This window comes from Nematostella vectensis, chromosome 9, assembly GCF_932526225.1.
Source record: "Nematostella vectensis chromosome 9, jaNemVect1.1, whole genome shotgun sequence".
NCBI classification, from domain to species: domain Eukaryota; kingdom Metazoa; phylum Cnidaria; class Anthozoa; order Actiniaria; family Edwardsiidae; genus Nematostella; species Nematostella vectensis.
Genome location: NC_064042.1, coordinates 1,437,233 through 1,463,053, shown reverse-complemented (window position 1 = coordinate 1,463,053; position 25,821 = coordinate 1,437,233). Strand labels below are relative to the sequence as shown.

Genomic DNA, 25,821 nt, shown 5'->3' with positions numbered 1-25,821 from the left:
TACTGCTCGCATGATATGAAGTACTGCTCGCATGATATGAGTACTGCTCGCATGATATGAGTACTGCTCGCATGATATGAGTACTGCTTGCATGATACGAGTACTGCTCGCATGATATGAGTACTGCTCGCATGATATGAGTACTGCTTGCTCTGATACAAGACGGGTTTCCGAAAATTGTGTAATTTTAATTACACAATTTTTTTATTTAAAAAAAAAAAAAAAAAAAAAAAAACATATCAACCCTTCTTTATTTACGAATGAATAAATACAATCACCTTTTACAATATACAGCGAGACTTTCGAGCGACTCTTTGTTAAGACCCGAGCATACACCTCTCTTTTAGTCGAGCGAAACTTCGTTGGTAGATACTAAAGCCTCTAGTATCTACCAACGAAGTTTTGCTCGACTAAAAGACAAGGAAATGCTGGCGAACTAGCTTGCAGCACCTCCCAGCAGTGGCAGTTTTGCTAGGCGTTAAAATACGAGAACGGTTAAATCTCATTGTCTCGGATTGAAAATGTGCAATTATTACAAACGTGATTGATCTTTTTACAGAATTCAATACCCGGGTGCAGTGTGATTAAAACCTTTATATAACCCTAATACTACCCTAATATTAATCTAACTTTTAAAGTGTTATTCTAACATTATGGAATTTCCCTTTATCCATAGAATTTTTTCTTTGCTAAGGCTGTACTATCCTTATCCCTAGGGTAGGAGGACTCCAGCAATGTTGGATCAAGGAGCAGACGAGGAAGAGACTAGATCACTGTTCCTGAATGTCGTTACCGAGCATGGGGGAATCGGAAAATTCCAAAATACCATCGTCTTTCGCTCCGTCAACCTCGAACAGAATTATCTGAAAGCAAAGAAGAAAAAATGGTTGAATTCAAGGTTACAAACTTAGTACCCTAAGAACAAAATCAGTTGATGGACTGTAACATTTAAAGAAGAGGTCATTGTGGAACTTCTAGCTTCTTATTTCTAAAGATCGGTCGGATGAGTTAATGGTGGCTCTTACCGTATTATCCCCGCTTCTGAGCCAAGATGCCGGTAAATAAAGCGCTTCCTGAGGACCTAGTTTCCAGTAGCGGCCCAAGTTCTTCCCATTAACCAGACACACTCCCTTGCCCCAGCCCTTGGGGTGGACGAACGAATCTCGGGGCTGACCCTGGATATGCAGAATGCCGCGATAGAAGCCTGGAGAAAAGCTAGCGCCCTCTGTCGGCTTGGACCAGGAGACCTCGAGGAAAGCTCTTATTCGTAACAAAAAAAATTTTCAGACTTTTATCATGGCAAGAAAATTTCAAGGAGGAAGCTTTTTGCTGTTCACAGCAGAAACGTAGCTTTTTACACGAGCAAGTAGGCAGTCGACAAAGTATTTTGAAACGTAGCTTTTTACACGAGCAAGTAGGCGGTCGACAAAGTATTTCCATATACAGAATACACTAAAGTATTTAACGTGGTTTAGGGCGCTCACCACTTTCCACATATTTTTTTTAATCATCTATTTATTTTTTTTTTTAGTTTAAAGATGCTTAATATCATAAAGAGTGAATATGTGTATGCGCAGAGTCGAGTTTTAAACGAAGGCACCAAACTTACCGTTCCGTGAATGTCTTGTGGAAGTCCAGTGGATAAACTTTCCATTTGTTTTGAGTGTGTCCATCGATGAGTACCTGGCCAAGAATCCCTAGGGGAGAGGAACATCATTAGCTCTTAGTAAGGCGAATAAAACTCGACACACGCATGTCGTTTAAAACTCGACACACGCACGCTTGCGCAAACACCGCATCTCAACCCCAATGCTTGAAGGTGCAGCACTTTCTTTCTTTTGTCGCGAAACCTTTGAGAGGGCCCGCAATGAACACCGGGTATTCGGGAAAGCGCAACTCCCTAAACATTAAAGCCATTTTATTAGCGTGTATCAGAATGGCTAAAAGACATTTAAAGGAAAAAATGAATGCAAAGAACAATTTCCAAACTGACTCTGGTTTAGTGGCCATTTGGTTAAGGCTGTTTACCATGCCTCACCAATACCTGGCGGAATATGGCACTCAAAATACACTCCAAGTTTGTCTGACAACCAGCAGGCTAGGGACTATGCCCGTACTACTGCACTGGTTCCATACCTTTTCTCTGCGAATGGAGACCTTTGCCAAAGTTCACTCGACCCATGTTCTCCACCATAATTTCTAGAAATACATCGTCATCTGAGTCTTTTGGCTGGAAACATAAAACAGGATAGAAATGTCCAAAAAATATTCTTTTACATGGAAAAGGTCTTTCAGTTCAAAAGACTATCTGTTGCCAACGCGTAATCATGAAAAATAGTTAAAGTTTCCCGTAAGGCACGCCAAGAAATCTTTCAATGTACAAGGTGGATGAAAAATAGAACCATCATATCACGTAGAATTGTAATAATTGATAAGTAAACCGTGGCCCACGGAAAAGTCAAGACACAGACCTGTACCTTTTCAAACTTTAGTTCCACTTCGTTTTTGTCCAGCTTCCCCATGTTAAAATGCCTTTTGTGTTCATCATACCCACACAGGGTTGAGATTAGTTTGGAGTTCAAAATTACCTTGGGGATAAAATAAGAACACAAATGATATCAAATAAAACGAGGCACTTAGGATAAGTCGCTATAACGAAGGAAAGAAACGTATCGTGGGAAGAAAATACCGTGTCAATCAAAGTGAGGGCTACAGAAGTTGCTTTTATTTACATTTTATCTGGATTTTTGCAGCTCTCAACATTTACAGTAAATACAATTTCATCCACTACGTCTGCGTTACTTTTGTATAAGAAACTCACATGTGCTCTATCTCTGATTTTCTCGATGGTGAGTGACTTAGCGTGGTGTTTCAACGTTGTTTGGTAGATGGTAAAACCATAGCCTTGCCCTCCATTGTTATTAATTGGTAAAAACTCCATGGGTGTCACTGCAGCAATATCAATGGCTTGATCCTGAAGAGCAAGAGACACATTTTCTATATTGAGATGGAAATCTATGGCTGGTGGAAAGATACTTTCATTCAGCGCTCGGGTGGAAAAATAGGGTAAAAAAAGATGAGGGGGGTAAGCAGGGAGGCTCAGGTGGAGGCTAAGATAAGGTGGAAGAAAGGGGCGCAACTGGGCTAGTGAGGGAAAGAGGAGGAGGAGAGGAGGAGAGGAGGAGAGGAGGAGAGGGGGAGAGGGGGAGAGGGGGAGAGGGGGAGAGGGGGAGAGGGGGAGAGGGGGAGAGGGGGAGAGGGGGAGAGGGGGAGAGGGGGAGAGGGGGAGAGGGGGAGAGGGGGAGAGGGGGAGAGGGGGAGAGGGGGAGAGGGGGAGAGGGGGAGAGGGGGAGAGGGGGAGAGGGGGAGAGGGGGAGAGGGGGAGAGGGGGAGAGGGGGAGAGGGGGAGAGGGGGAGAGGGGGAGAGGGGGAGAGGGGGAGAGGGGGAGAGGGGGAGAGGGGGAGAGGGGGAGAGGGGGAGAGGGGGAGAGGGGGAGAGGGGGAGAGGGGGAGAGGGGGAGAGGGGGAGAGGGGGAGAGGGGGAGAGGGGGAGAGGGGGAGAGGGGGAGAGGGGGAGAGGGGGAGAGGGGGAGAGGGGGAGAGGGGGAGAGGGGGAGAGGGGGAGAGGGGGAGAGGGGGATGATGATTAAGGAAAAGATAGAGGACTAAGAAGAAGAATACCTTAAGGTCTGGGCGAGTCTTAGTGAGAAGTAAAATATGGAGTGGAACAGGAGGGGTTGGACTGGAAGGAGAGAAATCAAGAAGATCAAGTGAAGCCAGATGGTAAAATGCAGATAAGGAACACAACGACACGGATTATGTGATGAGGAGTTCTAAGACTCTGTAACATACTATGTATTTGTAGATCTTCTGAAGAGGAACAAAGTCCTTCATGTGAATGTTGTCTGCAAAATGGTAAAGCAAATGGCATGTTAATCACACTAGACATTGACGTCTTCCGACTAAGATGTTCGTCCCAGAACTGAATTAAACCCACTTGCATTACTGAGAAATTCAATCCATCGTACAATGAAAGAGACTCGATTCTATTTTAAAAAAACTATCCAATAATTGTTGGGAAAGTCTAGGTCTATTGACTTTTTATTGTAATGTTAAAACTTTTTATTGCTTACTCTGAACCCTTACCATATGCCGCCTTTTGTAAGTTTGGTGGGATATCAGGTAATGGATCAGGCACTGAAAAAAAAAGAGGCAAATATGAATAAGGTCTGCCAGGAGAATTTTGTTACAGTGGTCCCTTCTTCAAGCAGACCCTTGAGGCTTAACCAAGTGGCCACTCATTTTTCCACAGTTCACGGTTTTACTGGTCGCACTGTAAAATAAGTAACTACTTACAAAATTCCCCAGGAACATGTTCTTGGATAAGTTTCCTCAAGGCTTTATACTTTGGAGTGATGTCTCCTGCCTCAGATAATGGGGCGTCATAATCTAAAAAAAAGGACAAATGCTATAATAAGCCGAATCTAAGATCCCAAACCCTGTTTACATTTGTAAATAATATCGACCTGCAGCCTTGGTCAGTATTGACCTTGGTTACATTTTGATACTTTTCAAGTTTAAAACTATAGCGCCTTTCTTTGCTGTGCTGCCAAATGACGGAGAGGATTATTTATAGTTTAATTTTATTTATAAAGTAATTTTAAGTCTTTCATATATGTCAGCATGTTGAGAATTGCTTGCTTAAAGCGGCCATAAAAGGTGTTAGGGAATAATGTCATCAGAGCTCGTTTTTGTGATAACTCAAGACTATTGACCAAATACTGGCATATAGTGCAGAGCGCTAATTGCACCAGCCTTATTCTTCCTTTTTTTTTTTTCCTGTCGGTGCTCACCATAAGATGTGACATCTGGCTGGTAGCCGTCATCAATCCTGTTACCGGCAGTGTTTGCTCCATTCATAAAGCCAAAATTAGTCCCTCCTAAAAACAAATGGTATTTTACATTTTACATACAGTGTCCAGTCTGTTAACAAAGTATAGGATAAGCCGCAGAGCATGTAGTGCTTGTTAAAGCAAGGGCCAATTACAGAATTGCAGCCATATGCTGATTCGCTCCGAATTCCCAGGGCCGTAGCAGGGTGCGGGGCACTGGGGGCACGTGCCCCCCCCCCAATATTTTTCTAACATTATAAGGAAATGACTAGTATGGGCGTGGCTGTGCCTAAAATATTTTCTCAATGTTTCTGTAATGTGCCCCCAATATTTCGAGGCCTGCTACGGCACTGATTCCCAATTACGTGGGATCTTAAAACAAACTAGTTACTAAGATGCACTGTGCTTCCGCACAGTTTACATGATTAAACATATTATTGGTATGTAAATGGACTCTGACCAACTTGCATGAGAAGTGAAACTACTGAGCTACTGTATATCGTGCAACAGTCTTATTACTGGCATAATCCACATATTAACCATAAACAACAGTCTTATTACTGGCATAATCCACATATTAACCATCAACAACAGTCTTATTACTGGCATAATCCACATATTAACCACCAGCAACAGCACCAGAACCATTAGCATTTCACATTATTTGGGATATCCAAAGATATTTTAATTAAAAGGCAATTTTAGGCACTGCTCTCTTGTTTTAGAATTAGGCAATAGTAACAGACATATGGAAACTTCTACAAAATCAGTTGAAGTAAGTCTGCCTCTTTAAAAGTAAAAAACCCTCCAAATCTTGAAATAAACCACTCTGCCCCCCCCCCCTCTCCCCTCACCATCTACCAAATTTTCCTTATAAATTTCTCCACAGGTTACTCCAATATGACCTACCATGAAACATGTAAAAGTTGATGGATGCCCCCATGTCAAGGATGTCCTTGACTTCATTGATCATTTTCCTTTCAGTGTTAAGAACATGGTGCTTCTCTCCCCAGTGATCAAACCATCCCGACCAGTACTCGGTAACCATGATTGGCTTGTCAGGCTGAAAATGAAGAAAAAGGCAGAACCACTTATCTCAAGCCAGGAACAGGCATACCAGATCAAAACACAGAACCGCTTATCTCAAGCCAGAAATAATCCCAAGAAAATACTGAATCACTTTCATAATATTATTATATCCGAACACAGTCTTTTATTGATTGACAGCTTTGTTCCATTCCATTTGTTTAACCTGTGTTTTCTGATGGTTTTATCTATTGCATAAAGTAGGTATATTTAATAAGCATACAAGATCAAAACACAGAACCACTTATCTCAAGCCAGAAACAGGTATACCAGATCAAAACACAGAACCACATATCTCAAGCCGGAAACAGGCATACCAGATCAAAACACAGAACCACTTACCCAAAGCAAGAAACAGGCATACCAGGTCAAAACACAGAACCATTTATCTCAAGCCAGAAATAAGCCCAAGAAAATACTGAATCACTTTCATAATATTATTATCTGAACACAGTATTTTATTGATTGACAGCTTTGTTCCATTCCATTTCTTTGACCTGTGTTTTCTGATGGTTTTATCTATTGCATAAAGTAGGTCTTATTTAATAAGTATGTTCCTTCTGTTATACTATTATTATATACACACCATATCATCCCCTAAAGACCCCAAAATCTTCTTAAGACTGCCTACAAATTTCCTAGCTTGGTTTCTTAACAAAGTGTCTCATTCGGTGTGGGGGCTAGCAGAGGTTAATATTATTGTCAGGGGTGGAGGTTGAGGGGTTAGTCTGGTATTGAAGATATAAGATTTTCAGGTGAGTTTCCACACAACAACACAGAAGAATGACAATCACTACCAGGTATTTTTTTGAGAAAGCAAATGACCTATGCCAAAACAAAAGGGTTCAAACCTGAGCCCACAGTGAGACCTCAGCAAATAAACAACCTTACTCTTTCACAAAGATTCTTCGGATACTAAATTGTCATATCATCATAATTTCAGTATAATAACAAAGCCTGGAGATGTTGATTATTCTATTCAAGATGTTTGACAACCATGATTACCTGGAATTCCTGCAATTGAGTAAGAGAGTTCCTGGCACTATGCTGGAAATTAATTGTTTTCAAAACTAATAGGAAACAAAGAGTTAGTGATCAATCATTAGCTTGACAATTAAAAATCATATTTCAAAGACAGTATATCAAGGATTAATCATTGCGTTAAAAGATAGTAAGATTAACAATAACAGATAGGTATTAAAGCCAAGCGCCAATTGGTTTGTTAGGGTGTAAATTGGGTGTGTACAAATACAAGAGCACATCATGTTACTAAATGAGTACAAAAAGCCTATAGAACCAGAAGAATAAATGCAATACACCAAAGACTGGTATTCGACTCCAAATTTTCGTCCTCAATAAGACTTCTTCAGGGCAGACTTATTCAAGACGAAAATACCAGTCTTTGGTGTAATGTTACTAAATGACATATACTTACCCCCATCAAGTTTGATTGGATATCTTTTTGTGTAGCCAACATCATCAGATGTGAATAGAAGTTCTGTAGCCCCATTTTTCAGCATCAGCTATTCAAGACAAATTAAAACCAGACCAACAATTGAATTTTACATCTACTTTTAGCTTTGCTCTGCTTTTTTAGTATGAGCGTCTGCAGTATAACCTTTATTAACACAACATAGTCTTGTCTTAAACAGCTCTTTATCCTAGAATTTCAATGATATGCTTTGCTTTAATATTTATAAAGAGTAAGCAACCAATCAGGACAAGCACAACAAGGAAATAACAAGAGGAATTGGTTAATACAGGGCTTCTGGAATTACGCGCTTGTCAAAAACATAATTGCAAAACCAAACCTTCGCATATAGGTTGAACTCTACATTTCGCACTTATGTCAAAAACATAATTGCAACAACCAACCTCAGTATATAGGTAGACTCTCCATTTCGCAGTTATGTCAAAAACATAATTGCAAAAACCAACCTAGGTATATAGGTAAACCTTCCATTTTGCAGTTATGTCAAAAACATAATTGCAAAAACCAACCTCGGTATATAGGTAAACCTGCCATTTCGCAGTTATGTCAAAAACAAAATTGCAAAACCCAACCTCGGTATATAGGTACTCTCTCCATTTTGCAGTTATGTCAAAAACATAATTGCAAAAACCAACCTCAGTATACAGGTAAACCTTCCATTTTGCATTTATGTCAAAAACATAATTGCAAAACCCAACCTCGGTATATAGGTAAACCTTCCATTTTGCAGTTATGTCAAAAACATAATTGCAAAAACCAACATCAGTATAAGGGTAAACCTTCCATTTCGCAGTTATGTCAAAAACATAATGGCAAAAACCAACCTAGGTATATAGGTAAACCTTCCATTTCGCAGTTATGTCAAAAACATAATTGCAAATCCCAACTTCGGTATATAGGTAAACCTTCCCTTTTGCAGTTATGTCAAAAACATAATTGCAAAACCCAACCTCGGTATATAGATAGACTCTCCATTTTGCAGTTATGTCAAAAACATAATTGCAAAAACCAACCTCGGTATATAGGTGAACCTTCCATTTTGCAGTTATGTCAAAAACATAATTGCAAAACCCAACCTCTGTATATAGGTAGACTCTCCATTTTGCAGTTATGTCAAAAACATAATTGCAAAAACCAATCACGGTATATAGGTGAACCTTCCATTTTGCAGTTATGTCAAAAACATAATTGCAAAAACCAACCTCGGTATATAGGTGAACCTTCCATTTTGCAGTTATGTCAAAAACATAATTGCAAAACCCAACCTCTGTATATAGGTAGACTCTCCATTTTGCAGTTATGTCAAAAACATAATTGCAAAAACCAATCACGGTATATAGGTAAACCTCCCATTTTGCAGTTATGTCAAAAACATAATTGCAAAAACCAACCTCGGTATATAAGTGTTCTGTATATTTTGCAATATTTTTTTTCCTGAGAAACATCATTGCAAAATGCTATGATCCTCTATAGAAGAAGTTAACTGCGAAATTTGCAAATGTGTTTTATCCTCGATATTTTGAACTGAATTTCGAAAACAAATAAAATTACTAGGCGTTCTTTGCGAAACCGCGAAGGCTTAGGACTAATAATAAAATACCGTTTTTAATTGGCTGGTGGCTAGGAGCCAATGAAAACTTGCCTAAGATATTTTCATGCAAAAAAATAACCGTTTCAAGTTATTTCGTGCTTTCCTTTGGTACAAAATGTAGTTTGGGCGTAACAGTTGATATTCCGTGTAATGTAGCGTGTAATTCAGTAAAGAATCCCGCAAAATTTTGATTATTTAAAGAAAAATGTATTGCAAAATACAAAGAATCCCACGTAATTTTGAGTTTTTTCCCACGTAATTCCAGAAGCCCTTTTAAAATGGGTAATTGTCCCCCAGCTGGTTCACCCTTGCAAAACTAACAGCACATCCACTAACAACACTGCAACTTATTTATGTAAGAAGGTCTGTTGAAGTGTGCCTTATTCTTTTTGCCATGTATTAATGGTATCAGAACAGCCCTGGGGTAATTGCCCACTACCTGCATCACTGCCATTATGTATGCAACAAAATCTGATGGATTGTGGCTAACCTTTTTGCTATAAATACTAACAGAATGGTTTACCTAGAACAGCCCAGGTTATGCCTCTGCACAAACTCAAAACAGTACAGCCACTAACATCGCTATCTATATGCAGTCAGCTATAGTAACGGGATGTGTCTAATCTTCTACCCCCACCTTGTGGAGAAGTTCCATGTAATGGTTATCGACTTCTTCTTGGACTGACGCATATTCATTTTCAACCTGCCATGCAATGATTGGTCCTCCTCCACTGAACTGTGAAACAGCAAGATGGTTAGCATCAGTTTCATCATCAAAGAGGAAACGTTACAGATTTGAGCAATTTCAAGGTTTTTATCTTTAGACCTGGCTCTTGTTTTTTGGAAAGTTGATCCCTTTCTTACGACATTAACACAACAGACACATTCTATTTCTTATTATCATTATCATAACAATAATTATCATCATTAGCATTGACTTGATTATCATTTCATCACGAAAAATAATCATCATTGCCATATTTAACTTTATTACCATTATCATTATATTAAAATCATCATCATAATCATTCATAATCATCATCCCAATTGACCATTTTAAGTCTTGTGATGCTTCTGGTTCTCCAATGGTGTCATGATTATTTTACCAATTCATCTTCTCTTGAACACTTTAAAAGAACACAATGTTTGACATTTGTAGAGAAATCTGCAGGCATTTGCAGAGAATATATATTTAACAGTTTTCCCAGCAGTTAACCTAGCATTCTACACCTTACCATACCTGTAGTGGGGTTAGCAAAGCAAACAGCTTACTAAAGTATTTCTCCACTGCTTCCATGAAGGGGCCATATGTCGACCTTAACCTCATATTTGGATCATTCAGCAGCCAACTGGAGCAGGAATAAATGGATTACAACAATACAGCTACTAACACTATCTGACACACCCTTATTGCAAACTTTTTCACGTTGCTTTACAGTACCGCTCACAAACATACGCACATGTGTTTGCGAAATTGTTCGCAAAATTCGTGAACAAAGTTCACAAAATTCGCAAACAGTTTTCACAAAATTCGCGAACAATATTTGCAAACAACCGCAGTGTTTGCGAACAGACCCAAGAGATAGGGTTGACAAACAGGGACTTGTAACATGTAACTAAAGACAAACTGATATTCACTTTAGATACATGTAGTAGTTTGCGAAAACATCCCCTCACAGTCGGCAATCGTAAAAATAAAAAATAACAAATATATTTAACCTGGTTTGTGTCGAGCATGTTGATAAACATGTAGCAAAGGAAGGTCGATTTTTTGTTCATAATAAACATCAACTTCTAGTTTCTAGAAGCGGCGCTTATAAAAAGCGAGAAAAAATCTTAATTGCGCAGCGATTTACTAGTGCCCATACAGTCATAACTTAATTCTTTTTTCTCTGTTCTTTTTAAGTGACACACAAACAAGATCAGAAGCTACAGGTGGGGATGGGGGTGGGGGGGGGGGGGGGGGTGGGGAAACCACCCCACTCAAATGGAAAGCCCTCCAGAACGAGATTGAAATATTCTGCTAAATGGGTAAATGAATCCCCACCACATCAAACAATATTGCTATACCAAGCCATTTGGTTTATGGTTAGCAAATACAAATGGGGTTAAAAATAGGAGGATGGGGGGAGGAGCGGGTCCCCAAGATGTGAGGATGGGGAACTGGGGCGGCAATTAACACATTGACCCCTCAACCGGCCTGTACTGGCTTTGAGAAGTACCCACAACCCCAAAAATTCATAAATGCAAAATAAACACAACAAGATGAAGATACTCAGGCATCAGTCTAAGGGATAAATGGTCTTGAAGATATGCATCCAACCAAGGTGTTGGCAACTACTTTTAAGCCAAATAATAGCACAGGTTCTTTGACAAACTTCTAATCGAACAAGGAAAGAAAAGCAGAATCACCCCTCTCAATAAAACCCTCAAAATACCACACAAGGGAGAGAGATCAGCAAACACAGCTCAAGACACAAATAGATACCTTTATTCTGATCCTCCAGGTTCATTTCCATGGCCTCAAAACAAAATTTCCACTCCTTGAAGGCTTGTAAAACCACTTGGATGCCATCACAGATTGCAAAGCATTCTGGGAGATCCAAGGAAAAATTCACGAGGGGAGGGCCAGTCGACACTCATCTCCCCAAAGTCAGATGGTTTTTTATAAGTCTTTTCACCCCGAAGTCAAACAAATCAATTCCAGGTCATACAGACCTAGAATAGCAGTGTAAACAATTTTGGAATCAATTTGGTTTCAGAAAAGACAGCATTTAGGAGAGCTGTGGTGATTCATTAGAAAATTATTTTCTCATCCAGGCAAAGCCAAACAAAAAAAAACACCATGAATCCACCTTTGCTTGCAAATATCCATAAGCAAAGCACTCAATTATGCCCCAATAGACTTCATGATGTCCTGAGATACTCTCCTAATATGCTCATAGCTGTATTTTTGATAAAAAAAAAATACAAGCAACCATTAAGTTGTGCTCGCTTCAGCACAACGACAAGGGATTAAAAGTGGGGACCGCAAAGCACTGTTGGAAAGCTAGGATACCGCTGACTAGGTGCAGCTTGTTTTTGACTTTGACAGGCTGTATAAAACTCAGAATAGGGGGGGTATCTGTTTCAGTCTGTTTTTTTGAAAATTCAGCTCAAAAATAGCCAGGAGTCAATGGGTTAAGTCTTTCATTAATAACGTCTTCAGACGCCCGTAAAATCTAGGCCCAACTCCAAAACGTCAGAAATGCCAACTAAACATCACCAGACCCAGGTACTTATGGATTCATCCGAGGCATTGACTACCTTCAAACGTGCAATATAATAGAATTGACTCCATTGCAAAATATTAACCTTGATTTCTGACCAATTCGTAAACAATGCTTAAACTCAGAAACAATTCATTCCAAAAAAGACAAGAAATTCCGAACTACAAATAGAGACAAGCAAACACAGATAAAGTCACAAATAGATACATTTATTGTGCTTTTTCAGGTCCCATTTTACAGCCATCAGACACAATAATAAGTCTCCCATATGATTAGGCTACATTGCATGCCTGCATTGCATTATGGGAGTCTGAGAAACACCTTCACAGAGAGGCGGGCAATCTCCTCCCCCATAATCATAACAGTTTTTTTTATAAGTCTGTTTGCCCCAAAGCCAAACTCAAAACATTTCCAGGTCAAAGGAACCCAGAATAAGCCTGAAAACAATTTTTGAATAAGGTTGGGTAGCAAAGATGTTCCACATTGGAGACTATGAGGCCATTCACCAGAAAATTGCGTTCTCACTTGGTGAAGGCCAGACAAGGAATTATCCCTTTGAATCAACCTCAGCGTGCAAACATCCATAAGCACAGCATTAATTATGTCCAAATAGACTTCACAACATCCTAAGGCACTCTCAAGATGTGAAAAAGGTGTAATTTTTAAGCAAATTACATGCAAAACTGTTGTAAGCAACAGGCTTTAGCAGTGCCATCGCTAGAAAGAAAAGGCACCGCAGTGCATTGTTGGAGACTTCAAGGCATACCGTCTTGGGTCAGGGGTAGCTTAGCTTAACTGGTAGTGTTTGACTTGAAATAGGGGTGGTAGGTTTCTGTTTTCAGTCTGTTTTTCTTACAATTTTGGTTAAAAGTACCCAGGAGTGAAAGGGTTAAGAACAGTGGGGGAGGGGTGGGGGATGAATTAGGTCTGGGGTAAGGTGACAGGGGGGAAGAAGGGGGGGGGGAGTATCATGCCAGAGGGGGCAGTGGAAAAAATAATAAATAAGGCCGTACCTTGGAAGGCCGCCAAGATCCCATTCAGAGCAGATATATGGACCAGGTCGAATAATAACATGAAGACCCAGCTCCTGAGCCAAATTTACAAACTTACTAAAATAAAAAATGAATACTTTCAACAAAGACAGGGCATACTTGCATTTGTTATAGCTGTAAGGATGAAATATATAATATGCAAAATAGCAACCACAAGTGTGCTACTGTACATCAAGGGTACTTTCCAAATAGCTGACAGTCTTATCAGTGACATCCTAGAATTCATAATCAATTTCTATCCCCTTAAGCTTAGTTTTAGTAATATCTTATTTATTCCAAATGTAATAGAAAAACAAACAACAAATACTACAACTATATCCCCAATAGGAGTCAATCTTCAACTTACACAATATCAACTTCGTCTTTGAACTTGAAATTTTCCTTCACTTGTTCATGCAAGTTCCATGCAACATAGCTAAAAAGTAACACAAACTAACGATTAACAAGTACTTGAATTGCCTCTCAGGTACCACTTAGTTACCATTCACTAGTAACCACTCATCCTAATTAGGCAATATTCATTAATCATCATGTCATTTTCAAAATTGACAATTTTTTTAAAGACCGAAAAATTTAGAAAATATATGTAAATACCCACTATATCTTTTTATATCTTATATCTACTTCTGAAAAAGACCTGTTTTCAGAGTTGTTCTAGAAGCCTGAACTTCTTGACTGAGCGTAGGCAGGCCTAAGTATTCTCGAAGTGACCTTCCGCTAAGCCTGTATTATAACTATACCAGTTGTTTCAAGAATTTTTAAAGACAAAGAAAAAAGTCTAGACTCACAGCTTCAAGCAATATTTATTATACTTACGTTTCTACTGTATTTAAGCCCATCGCCTTTAGCTTTTTCAGGCGATCTGCCCAGTACTCCGGCATAACTCGGAAGTAATGCAACGCGCCGCTCAGAATCACAAACGGTTTGCCATTCAATATGAACTTTGAGTTAGAAAACTCAAGTCCTCTCCTTGTAGGTACAGCCTGGAAAGTTTTAAGAGTAGCATTTCTTGTGCGATCTGCCCTTTTCATGGCTAAACTACTGAAGGCGATCATGTAAAATAAGTAACCAAGACACAGCAAAATAAGTACAAGCGAAAAACAGGGTCTTCGACGAAAACTACTATACATTGCCGTAAACATGCGGTTCAACGCCATCATTTGGATGGAAACGGCCTAGTGTGATAACGGAGGAGCTTGATATCCTAGCAGCTTGGCATATCTTGCATATCTTGCAACCACAGTGAAATCGGAGTTTCTAAACTTTGTATGACAGCAAAGACGACAACGCTGGGGTAGGGGCTGGGGTTGATGCTTAGTAAGAAACACAACGCTTGCATCACCCCTAGAAATAGAATAAAACCCAAAATCAAGGAACCAAAAGGTAAATAACTTTGCTCAGGTTCTATTTTGATTTTGATGCGGAGAAAATTGTTTTATTATTTTTTACTCTCCCCACCCCTGACAAATCTCTCTCCGTGGAGGACTGGACCGAGGGTGCTGTTGTTCGTTTTGTGGCGAGAGCAGTGTAAAAGGTCTGTAAATATTGCTGAAAAAAAATCATACAAAAATGCCTCCCCTGGTTCCTATGGACTTCCTTTCGAGGTAAGAAGCATGTATTTTTCATGTTGTGAAAAAATTGTGCTAGAGTTAATTTGAAATGAAATTAAAAATAATTAAGTAAGTAAGTACTTTTATTAGTTTGTTTAGAAGTGCGGTTGCTTTGAACTATTAATTAAGTGAAACGATGATTTTGTGTGAGACAATCATACTGCTTTGAAAATTTAAAGAAAGAGTAATTGCCAATGAGAAATGCTAAAAGCATTTTCTGTTAGGATGAGAAAGAAGAAGCGCCGATTTGATTACAATTTTCACAAGTTTGTTCAAAAGGTTACAACGGTAAGTTGCTATCGTGATTTTATTTCTCAACCTTTCTTAACGTCGTCGCTGTTTTCTGAATAACATCTCTCCCAACAGAGTAGTCTATTTAATGGCTCAATCATGTTTGTCATTGTTGGAAATGCTCTCTGTATCGGCCTGGAAACCGTTGATGACTACAAAGATGTCTACGAGAACACATTCAAGACCCTAGACGAGTTCTTCCTCTCGGTTTATACCATGGAGTTCTTTATGAAGCTGTACGCAGAGCCTCGTGCATACTGGAAAAGCAGTTATAACATATTTGATTTCTCGATCCTCGGGATGTCATACATACAAGTGATTATAAAGGAATTAAATGTGGGTGATGATGTATTAACACCTTTGAGACTTCTTCGAGGTAAGATGATTTCATGGCCAGGAAAAAGAACTTATAAGAAAAGACACAAATCATTAATTAAAAGAGTAGTTTGTTGCCATATCTAAAACATCATATCCATCATTATTTATCATCATCATAATCATCCAAATATTTCTCCTTGTCCTTATTACATCAATAACAAACAACATTATCAACAATGTCATCATAAACCACCATCAACCTATCATTATCATCAACATCATTATAATCATCATCATCAACAGTTAACAGCATGGCAGCATGGCATGGCAGCAAATAAGAAACGGTGCCTGATTCCAAAGCCAAAGTAATAGGAGAAGGGAGTCCCTTATATGATTCTCCTAGTATGTGCAACCCCATTCTTCCTCTCCTTCCTTTCGCATGCCTTTTCCCTTTGAGCTCTATGTACATTTAACCCTGTCTGTGTTGCAGCTGCCCGTGTGTTGCGCACCATCTCCTTCATTGAGGGCCTTCAGGTGCTTGTGATTGCGCTGATTGACACCATCAGACACTCTGTGGTCAATGTCGTCATACTACTCACCATGCTAATGGGGTTCTTTGCGGTTGTTGGGTATTACATCTTTGGTTACGAAGCTGACACGGGAGATAAGAAAAACTGGGGAAACCTCAGCACTGCAATGCTCACTCTATTCACTTTTGTAACGGTAAGTTTGAGAGTAGAATTAAGTAGCTAGAAGCATATCACAATTACTAAGGAATCTCTCTGCTTGCTAGCAATAGAAAAGGGGTACTAAGAAGTCAGACATGAAAGCAGATTCACCTCTTGGAGTAGACCTCACCATATACTAATATAATTAAATCATTTGCTTTGGCTATCTTCGAAACTCTCAAATGTAGTGTATGACATTAAAAAGGTTTGTACCATGTAGTGTTTTGGTAGAGCAATCCGGGTTTAAGGTTACCATGTAGTGTTTTGGTAGAGCAATCCAGGTTTAAGGTTACCATGTAGTGTTTTGGTGGAGCAATCCGGGTTTAAGCTTACCATGTTGTGTTTTGGTTGAGCAATCCTTGTTTAAGATCACCATGTGGTATTTTGGTTGAGCAATCCTTGTTTAAGATTACCATGTTGTGTTTTGGTAGAGCAATCCGGGTTTAAGCTTCCCATGTTGTGTTTTGGTGGAGCAATCCGGGTTTAAGCTTACCATGTTGTGTTTTGGTGGAGCAATCCGGGTTTAAGATTACCATGTTGTGTTTTGGTAGAGCAATCCGCGTTCAAGATTACCATGTTGTGTTTTGGTAGAGCAATCCGGGTTTAAGATTACCATGTTGTGTTTTGGTGGAGCAATCCTGGTTTAAGATCACCATATGGTATTTTGGTTGAGCAATCCTTGTTTAAGATCACCATGTGGTATTTTGGTTGAGCAATCCTTGTTTAAGATTACCATGTTGTGTTTTGGTAGAGCAATCCGGGTTTAAGCTACCCATGTTGTGTTTTGGTGGAGCAATCCGGATTTATACCATTTTGGTGGAAGTAATCTAGGTTATCTGTTGTCCAGGTTGATGGATGGACAGAGATACAAAAGGATCTGGACATGCGGCCGTACAGTCAGTGGTTTACCATCACTTTTATATTCCTGGGACACTTCATCTTTACCAACCTCTTTATCGGGATCATCATCATGGTGAGAGCCAGACGCCCCCCTCCCCACACCCCCATGCACCCGCCTGAACGTACTTTGAAGCATCATCAAACATGATAAATATGATGATGGCAGTACAGGTCAGCTGTTACATGCTGACGCTGATTATACGAAGTTGAACATACATGTCGGTAGTAAGTCCTTCTTTATCGTCGTTACTCGTTCGGTCATTTTTCTTTGAAAACTTAAAAGCCGGTGCTAGCAGGCTTTTTCCGATATGTGTTTATTAAAGAAAAAAGGAGGGCTGCTTTTGCTGCTGTTGTAAGATTGGATGCTAATGGGGAATGTGAGCTTTTTCTTTTTTTTATTGTCTAGAATATCCACGAGGCTACAGAGAAGTTTATTCAGCAACAGAGACAAGAGAAAGAGCACATTCTGCAGGTAGAGATATGAAGGACAAAGTGGTTCTTGATTAGGAACAACCGAATAATCCCCACGGCGAGCGCTTGTGCACACCATCACCAGCAAAAAGAGTGCTATCACGCAAAAGGTTAAAGGGTGTCGGTCAGCCACCGTTTTGTCATCCTAGCAAAGTAACGGGTGCGAGAAAGCGTTTGGGAAAGCTATTTCAATATTTTGGGTTGAAGTAGGTAAATGCCAATGTTGCTGTTATTTTAACCTCGTGTGTTTTTCTGATGTCCCATAGATGAAAAAGGACTTCCTCTTCAAAAGACAACGCGAAGACGTAAAAAAAATGCTGGAGAAACAGGTTTGGCGGGGATGAGGGAATATGCGCATAGAGAAGGAACTCCAGGGTGAAATGATAATATCATTTTAACTCTGACGTATCTAAGACATTAACAGATTATATGCATATCACAAGCGGACTTTGCTTTCGATACAAAGCAGTGTCCCTTTCGATAGTGGTAGTGAAAAGCGCAAGTATTAGTCACACGCGCAAGGTTTTTAAGTCATTACGTCTTGCCCTTCGATACTCATTCAGTGCCCTTCGACAGGTTCCGGGATTCCTAGTTACGACGTCCGATTTGCACGCGAATGAATAACGTCCCTTTCCCGTCCTCAGAGAAGCAGTCAGTACGCGAACTTCGAGGAGATGACGCGAAGTTTCCAGCAGACGTTACGTCACGATGACTACGTCATCATGGCGGATCCGTGCACAAACCCCACGTGGATAGAGACATTCCTGGCCACTACTGACCATCTAGACCTGTACACCTTTAGGTAAATGATACACAGATTGGGTCTCTCTCGAACCACAGGACAGATTTCATCGACTTTACTGAATCTTTAACAGGGGTAAAGCCCCAGTCCTGACATGCCAGAAGATCCAGCGTACTTTGCGAGCCATCCCACAGGTCACATTTTCATGGATGAGAAAAAAGCGCTGGATTAACTCGAGCATGCAATCCCGTATCCCGTAAACCCATATCCCGTTTTCCTGTTTTTGCGCACCAAAGATCACCTAACGCATCGCCCAGGCGTAAGGAGGGGGGAAGAGGGGGCGGGGGAGAGGGGGATCCTGGTTCGCCAAGATGCCGAACTAGATGTGCATCATTCTTTTAGAAGCCAGCAGCTGCATTTCCAGATTGCCAACGTGTTAGCAGACATGGCGGACAAGAAGTGGAGCTCAATGTATGGGATTCTGCAGTTAGGGAGGCTACAGTCTCGAAGGGCAGGGAGAAAGGGTGCGGTCACACCCTTCGGTATCGGATCTGCCGACAAGAGCTCTGATACTACTCCGGGACAAGCATTAGTAGATTGATGAGCATGAAAAAAAGTCTTCGTGCAGAGCGTGGTTGGACGGTTTCTTCCCCTTCTTCTGGCAAGGTCCTTTCACCAGGCAATTATAGGATCTAATGTTTGGCCATGTCTGATGGTTATTACAGTGTGCGGGATCTCGTTCGAAAGGTTTTGAGGTTGACTGAAAGGAAATTTATAAATTTTGTGACTTTTGTAAATTTTAATAAAACGCTTTGCTATGCTATATAGATTACTTTATTCATTTTCTTTTGTGTTTGCATAAAGCAAAAAAAGGACTGGTAAGAGGTATGAAGAAAATGAATCGGGCGCTTGTAAAGGAGCGAACCTCATCTATTTCAGACGAAATAAAAAAATAAAAATAGAACATACCTTCGAAACATACGCTAAAACGCCGTAGTTAGCTTTTACTGCTAGTCTACGATATCTAGCGAAATGTACAATGTAACTCTGGGACACCCGCGCATTAAAGGGAGGCAATAACCACGACTCCTACCGGCACAAATGCAATTATTGTCAGTCTCATGTCTAAAAGTGGTTCATAATTTGTATACATTATAGGAATGCAATCTTGATACCATTTTTATAATGCTACCAGAAATGCATTCTGCAATCTTCCGATGCCTACATAAATCCCGATAACTTTTCGAGTATTTATAGAAGCATAGGTAGTAGTCAATTGCCCTATATACTTGGCTTCGAGCTGCACCTTCACCAATGATGCGCCTCGGTCCAATCTCCCCCGGGTAAGAACGTCCAAAAGCAGAGCCAAACAAGCAGAGATGATACTCCGAGGGCAGGTGGATATAAAACTACGGAAATGGGACATCTACAATCCGACATCCAGCCTTTACTAGACGGGGCCTAAACGGACAAAAGAATACAAGCCCTTTGAGTTCACTACGATGCCACTTGGCCGTCTCATCGATCGATGTTTGGTGAGTGATGTTATGTTTTGCTGTTCCGGTTTCATCTCACCGAAGTGACAAGAAATGGAAATAGACCGAGTTGAGTTCTGATATTCAAGACTTCTAGGCAGTGTGGAACTGTGATTAATATTGCAGTTTTACAACTGTTGTATCTTATATTAATAAGGTCTAGATTTAGTATGGAAACATAGTGTAATGTTTGTGATGTTCAAGCAGATAGCATCGTACACGTTCTTCCTCATTCATTGCTAGCCGCAGATTTCACCTCTGTCTCTCAAATCAGTTGGATTATTTTATTTATCTCACCCTTAGAACTACAACAAAAATGGTCTTCTTCTCTGTTATTTTATTTTCGATTAGAACTCACTTATAACGATGCAACATTCCACATTATCATGCGATAGAAATTAACGCTATTTCATTGCGAAAGCTATTTGTAATTTAAAAAAAAATCAGATTGGAATTTTCCTTACACAAACAAAATAATACATTGCATAAAACCGATTTGAACGGTTCAGAAAATTAGCTTTTGGTCACAACCCCAAGCAATGTTAATTACTCCGAAACTCTATTTCACTTAAAAGGTGAAGCCCTAATTTCAAGTTGAGCTGGTAACTGTGGAGACTCGCTCGAGTGGTTTTAATGCTAAGATAAAACTTGAGTAATTTTCAATAACGGTACGGTATCCACGGTTGTCTCGAATATCCTGTGTTTATCTAGAATTCAATAGCAGCCAGATCTGCTCATCTAATGAGTGTACATTCGATAATATCTTTTGGTTAAAGCAATAATAAGGGAGAACTTATCGTGGAAAGAAATGGGCAGATTGTGAGAACTAGAAAATGACGTCTGATTACCGGGGACTATAGAAACACCAACACTACATAAAGTATTTATATTTTTCTCATAGCTCTAAAGAAATACATCATTATTCGAGCTGCAGTATGTAAGCTTATAATGTATTTTTTAAAAAAATGATTTTTTTCCAGCTAAGATTATGTATTCAATTATTCTTATGTATGAATTAACTTCACTTTGCAAAAGATACATTTAAAAACATAACTTATGACAACATTTTAAAACAAAATCAAACTTAATCAGCAGTTTCCACTTTTGAATGACAGTCCTCATTCCTTGTGTTTTCTCACTTTTTCCATCTTTTGCTAGTATCATCTTTTACATAGTAGCTTTTTTGTTAATGTTCAGATTGCTAAGGTGACAAAACACAGCAAAGAATGAAATATTAATAATGTATTGAAAATAGTGTCAATACTGTCAACTAATATTTCCTTCAATTAAATATTCCTGCGGAGATCTTGATCAGTACCATTGAAGTAAATGGTTTATCAATAGAAAGATGGACTAGTGCTTTATCCCATATGAAACAGAATAGTAAACCAATGCAAATAAATCAAGGATTTTAAGCTTAAATGTCTAATCTTTTTAGGCAAAAGATTCATTATAATATTTAAGATTGTATGCATAATTTATTGTATTTCCTTTTTGTTTAGAAATTGGGTTTCTAGAGCTTCCCCAAATTCCACTACCTTGTTAACTTAGTTAATTATATTTACTTCCTGAGTGGAATTGTTTATCAATATGTGGAAGCATCAGAGAATAATTTATAAAAGCTTATAACTGCTTAAAATTGTAGTTGGAGCAAGTAGTTTGATGTGTAATTATTGTATGTTTCTTGTTACTAGCTTACATAATGCTGTGCTAAGAAATTGTCTTAGTATTTACCCAAGTACAGATGAAACTGTTCATAATGTTCACTCTTCAATCAGATTTTCAAGGTCTGTTTTTAAAAAAATATATTTTTTTCCTAATTTCTGCTTCAAACTGTGTTAGGCGACCACAGATAAAACCTCTGGTTTTAGTGATGTGTAAATTAGGAACCATTGTATAAAACACACTCTGATATTAAAGCTCATTTTGGATTATGGCCTATACATGGGGTTAGGGGTATTAAATCTAGAAGTTACTTAAAACCCAGCACCTACAATAAGCTTAATAGACTTTTGAGTCTCCTAACAGATTTGAGAACCTAAAATATCCTTGGCTGATCCAAAGAAATATCTTGTTTCCAATGCTTCCATGCTTTTATAATTCTATTTTTAGAATTCTTCCTCACTTCTTGTTAAGTGTTGATATGTTTTAGGATTTTTTCAATAGGTTATTTGCTCGATAGTGAATCAATTATGCAAATCATATATTAAATCTTTTTTTAAATGAATGAATTTGACAGTGACTTGCAAGATGCAAGATTTTTTCAATGATTTAAAAGTGTCGTTATTGAGTTTTCATTTTATTTTGAATATAAGATAATCAATGTCTATATTTCAATTTTTAATAATGTTTCTTCTTCACTTTTGACACCTTTCCTTGCCCAATTTTAATTGTCTAGTTGTGGTTAAAGCTCTAATGAGTTTTGGAACATCCACTTTGCATGATAAATTAGTGACAATTTTAACTCCCTGGAATATGTGTAAAGTATATAATGCAATATCCATTATGTGTTATCTAAATGGTGATGGTATTTTTTAAAAGTTATCACCTATTCTGTATGACTCTTTTAATTGATCCTTTCTTCATGATTTTGTACATAAGTACTGTACAGAACCCTATTTACTGGCATTGATAGTTTTTTTTTTTTCATGTCAAGCATACATAACTGGGTTATTTACTGGGTAGAAGTAGTTAAACTAGGTGGTCCTGTTTTAATATGTTTTTTATTGAGGTCTACAGGTTTAAATGAGCTCTCTTGCATACAGTACCTCAATTGAAACAAATTTCTAGGCAGGTGTTAATTTTTGTATCAAACCACCAAGCGCCAAAGCTAGTCAAACAGTCAATAGCTCATGTCAACTTTTGCAACCTTAAAATCTTACAAAGTTCGAAATTTTGGATATCTTAGGAGACCTTTCAGTAACAAAGTAAATAAATATAATTATTTTTTTCTAGTGGGCTTGGTAACAAATTCTTGATTCTTATGGGTGCTAAGAGTGTGTTTGCACAGGCCGTATGCCCTTTGCACTGGGCACAGTAACTATTGGGCGCATGCTAGTCAGAAAATAAACTGAATAAGTGTTGGCGTTTTGGCTGGGCCATCTAGAAAACTGCCATGAGGTGTGTAAAATACCAGTAATTGACATACGTTTATTGATTTGACATATAATGTCATTAGGACCTTTTGCCAGGGAGGGCACATCATTATGAGGAGGAATGGCGCACTGTCTATGTGTCCAACCGTTACCCTAGCAACGACCCAGATGTTGCGATCAAACAAAAGCGATATGCAGATAACATGATAGTAACCTCAAAGGTAAGAGTTTTTACTGTAGTTTCCCTTTGATAGATGGGTAACAAAAGCATGAATGTAGATTTCTGTCCTTACATTTTCTACATCAAAAAGGCAAATTTAATCCCTTCATACATGAGCCTGGTGTGCTGCAGGCAAACAGAAAATAAATGATGTGATACACAAAATACAACCTAGAGATCCAAGGTCACAATAGATCGTTATTGTAGGAGGAAATGGCTGAATTCATGTTTACTAGAGGATACCAAATGTTTCATAATAGGGTTGAATTAAAAAGCACAAATATTTAGAATACAACAATAAAATATATTTCCTTACAGTATACAATATGGAACTTCATCCCCAAGAATCTGTTTGAGCAGTTCAGAAGGATAGCAAACTTCTACTTTCTGTGCATTGGGACAATTCAGGTAAGAGGAGGCTCCTTGATTAAACGTGTGGTCGCAGGAACTGATTTCTATCACACTAAATGTGTAGCAAAAGTGGGCTTATCTCAAAACACACAAGGGAGGTCCTTTATAAGATATTTATTAGCCTTAAAAAACACATACAACATTATTTGTAGATTGCATTAAATGCACACTATTTTCTTGTCATGGCTTATTTATGTTGTGTGAGTACATGTACATTTAGATGGTTATCCTAAAAGAAATATGCCAAATTTGCTAGCAAGTCTTTTAGGCATATGGGAAGTACACAGAAATATACTATGGCTTACTGTCTGCTCAATGGTTTTATTAAGGGTGTAGATTTGTAGGATTTAACAACAGCATGGTGTGTCTAAAGGGTGTATGTTTGTAGGATATATCTGTAGGGTGTTATAGTATGGTGTGTCTAAATGGTGTATGTTTGTAGGGTGTATCTGTAGGGTGTTATAGTATGGTGTGTCTAAAGGGTGTATGTTTGTAGGGTGTATCTGTAGGGTGTTAGAGTAGGGAGTGTCTAAATGGTGTATGTTTGTAGGGTGTATCGGTAGGATTTCAGAGTAGGGAGTGTCTAAATGGTGTATGTTTGTAGGGTGTATCGGTAGGATGTTAGAGTAGGGTGTATCTATAGGGTGTGTAAGACGTCTGTCTTGAGGTGTGCTGTAGTGTGTGCCTGTAGTTTTATAGTCTGTACGGTATGTGTCTATGGCTTGTTGTTTCAAAGTGTGTACCATATCTCTGTGGGGTGTCTGAAGGCTGTGTCTCTAAGGTTTCTCTTTGTAGAGTGTCTTTAGGGTGTATTGTCTACAACATGCGGATGTAATGTGTGGTTCTGTAAATGTTTTATCTAAAGTTTGTGTGATATAGAGTGTTTCTATTGCCTATGAGTTTTGTCTTATAATTGTGTTATTTTTCTGTTCCATAATTGCAGTTGATAATTGACAGCCCTGTTAGTCCTATTACTAGCATTCTCCCGCTTGTGTTTGTCATCACTGTCACTGCCATTAAACAAGTGAGTACTGCCATAGGGTCTAGAGTAGTGCCATAGGGTCTAGAGTAGTGCCATAGGGTCTAGAGTACTGCCATAGGGTCTAGAGTACTGCCATAGGGTCTAGAGTACTGCCATAGGGTCTAGAGTACTGCCATAGGGTCTAGAGTACTGCCATAGGGTCTAGAGTACTGCCATAGGGTCTAGAGTACTGCCATAGGGTCTAGAGTACTGCCATAGGGTCTAGAGTACTGCCATAGGCTCTAGAGTACTGCCATAGGGTCTAGAGTACTTCCATAGGGTCTAGAGTACTGCCATAGGGTCTAGAGTACTGCCATAGGGTCTAGAGTACTGCCATAGGGTCTAGAGTACTGCCATAGGGTCTAGAGTACTGCCATAGGGTCTAGAGTACTGCCATAGAGTCTAGAGTACTGCCATAGGGTCTAGAGTACTGCCATAGGGTCTAGAGTACTGGCATAGGGTCTAGAGTACTGCCATAGGGTCTAGAGTACTGCCATAGAGTCTAGAGTACTGCCATAGAGTCTAGAGTACTGCCATAGAGTCTAGAGTACTGCCATAGGGTCTAGAGTACTGCCATAGGGTCTAGAGTACTGCCATAGGGTCTAGAGTACTGCCATAGGGTCTAGAGTACTGCCATAGGGTCTAGAGTACTGCCATAGGGTCTAGAATACTGCCATAGAGTCTAGAGTACTGCCATAGGGTCTAGAGTACTGGCATAGGGTCTAGAGTACTGGCATAGGGTCTAGAGTACTGCCATAGGGTCTAGAGTACTGCCATAGGATCTAGAGTACTGCCATAGGGTCTAGAGTACTGCCATAGGGTCTAGAGTACTGCCATAGAGTCTAGAGTACTGCCATAGGGTCTAGAGTACTGGCACAGGGTCTAGAGTACTGGCATAGGGTCTAGAGTACTGCCATAGGGTCTAGAGTACTGCCATAGGGTCTAGAGTACTGCCATAGGCTCTAGAGTACTGCCATAGGGTCTAGAGTACTTCCATAGGGTCTAGAGTACTTCCATAGGGTCTAGAGTACTGCCATAGGGTCTAGAGTACTGCCATAGGGTCTAGAGTACTGCCATAGGGTCTAGAGTACTGCCAT

The 25,821-nt window shown here is 39.3% G+C and overlaps 3 protein-coding genes across 13 annotated transcripts in view; 2 read left to right on the top strand and 1 right to left on the bottom strand.

The window, feature by feature from the left end:
• Positions 1 to 237: 237 nt before the first annotated feature.
• Positions 238 to 14,542, bottom strand: LOC5509444 (beta-galactosidase-1-like protein 2). Of its 2 annotated transcripts, none has more exons than XM_048732983.1 (18): positions 14,199 to 14,542; positions 13,729 to 13,797; positions 13,344 to 13,439; positions 10,302 to 10,410; positions 9,699 to 9,797; positions 7,414 to 7,501; positions 6,984 to 7,048; positions 5,802 to 5,955; positions 4,854 to 4,940; positions 4,357 to 4,449; positions 4,147 to 4,197; positions 3,853 to 3,905; positions 2,822 to 2,974; positions 2,472 to 2,588; positions 2,137 to 2,230; positions 1,610 to 1,697; positions 1,026 to 1,260; positions 238 to 863 (listed from the first exon to the last, which is right to left on the bottom strand). In XM_048732983.1, the coding sequence occupies exons 1-18, from the start codon at positions 14,540 to 14,542 to the stop codon at positions 771 to 773; spliced, it is 2,088 nt and encodes a 695-aa protein (XP_048588940.1). In that variant the 3' UTR covers positions 238 to 770. The 2 variants fall into 2 exon arrangements, with proteins under 2 accessions (XP_048588940.1, XP_048588941.1); XM_048732984.1 differs by having other exon boundaries at positions 2,478 to 2,588.
• An 80-nt stretch (positions 14,543 to 14,622) lies between these two features.
• Positions 14,623 to 19,265, top strand: LOC5509455 (cation channel sperm-associated protein 3). 5 transcript variants are annotated; one of them, XM_048732985.1, is made up of 10 exons: positions 14,623 to 14,765; positions 14,866 to 14,916; positions 15,217 to 15,280; positions 15,444 to 15,659; positions 16,092 to 16,324; positions 17,177 to 17,302; positions 17,636 to 17,701; positions 17,967 to 18,029; positions 18,345 to 18,502; positions 18,845 to 19,265. In XM_048732985.1, the coding sequence occupies exons 4-10, from the start codon at positions 15,500 to 15,502 to the stop codon at positions 19,041 to 19,043; spliced, it is 1,005 nt and encodes a 334-aa protein (XP_048588942.1). In that variant the 5' UTR covers positions 14,623 to 14,765; positions 14,866 to 14,916; positions 15,217 to 15,280; positions 15,444 to 15,499; the 3' UTR covers positions 19,044 to 19,265. The 5 variants fall into 5 exon arrangements, with proteins under 5 accessions (XP_048588942.1, XP_032234313.2, XP_032234314.2 ...); XM_032378422.2 differs by having other exon boundaries at positions 15,359 to 15,659; XM_032378423.2 differs by having other exon boundaries at positions 14,866 to 14,986.
• A 508-nt stretch (positions 19,266 to 19,773) lies between these two features.
• LOC5509454 (phospholipid-transporting ATPase IF) overlaps positions 19,774 to 25,821 on the top strand; it is a 38,128-nt gene continuing 32,080 nt past the window's right edge. For 4 of the 6 annotated variants that reach the window (XM_048732974.1, XM_048732975.1, XM_048732973.1 and 1 more), the window contains exons 1-4: positions 19,774 to 19,977; positions 23,156 to 23,293; positions 23,611 to 23,700; positions 24,647 to 24,727. In XM_048732974.1, the coding sequence (XP_048588931.1) occupies positions 19,945 to 19,977; positions 23,156 to 23,293; positions 23,611 to 23,700; positions 24,647 to 24,727 (342 nt within the window). In that variant the 5' untranslated portion in view covers positions 19,774 to 19,944. The remainder of the gene's footprint in view (positions 19,978 to 23,155; positions 23,294 to 23,610; positions 23,701 to 24,646; positions 24,728 to 25,821) is intronic. The other 2 variants (XM_048732978.1, XM_048732976.1) reach the window with 1 other exon arrangement.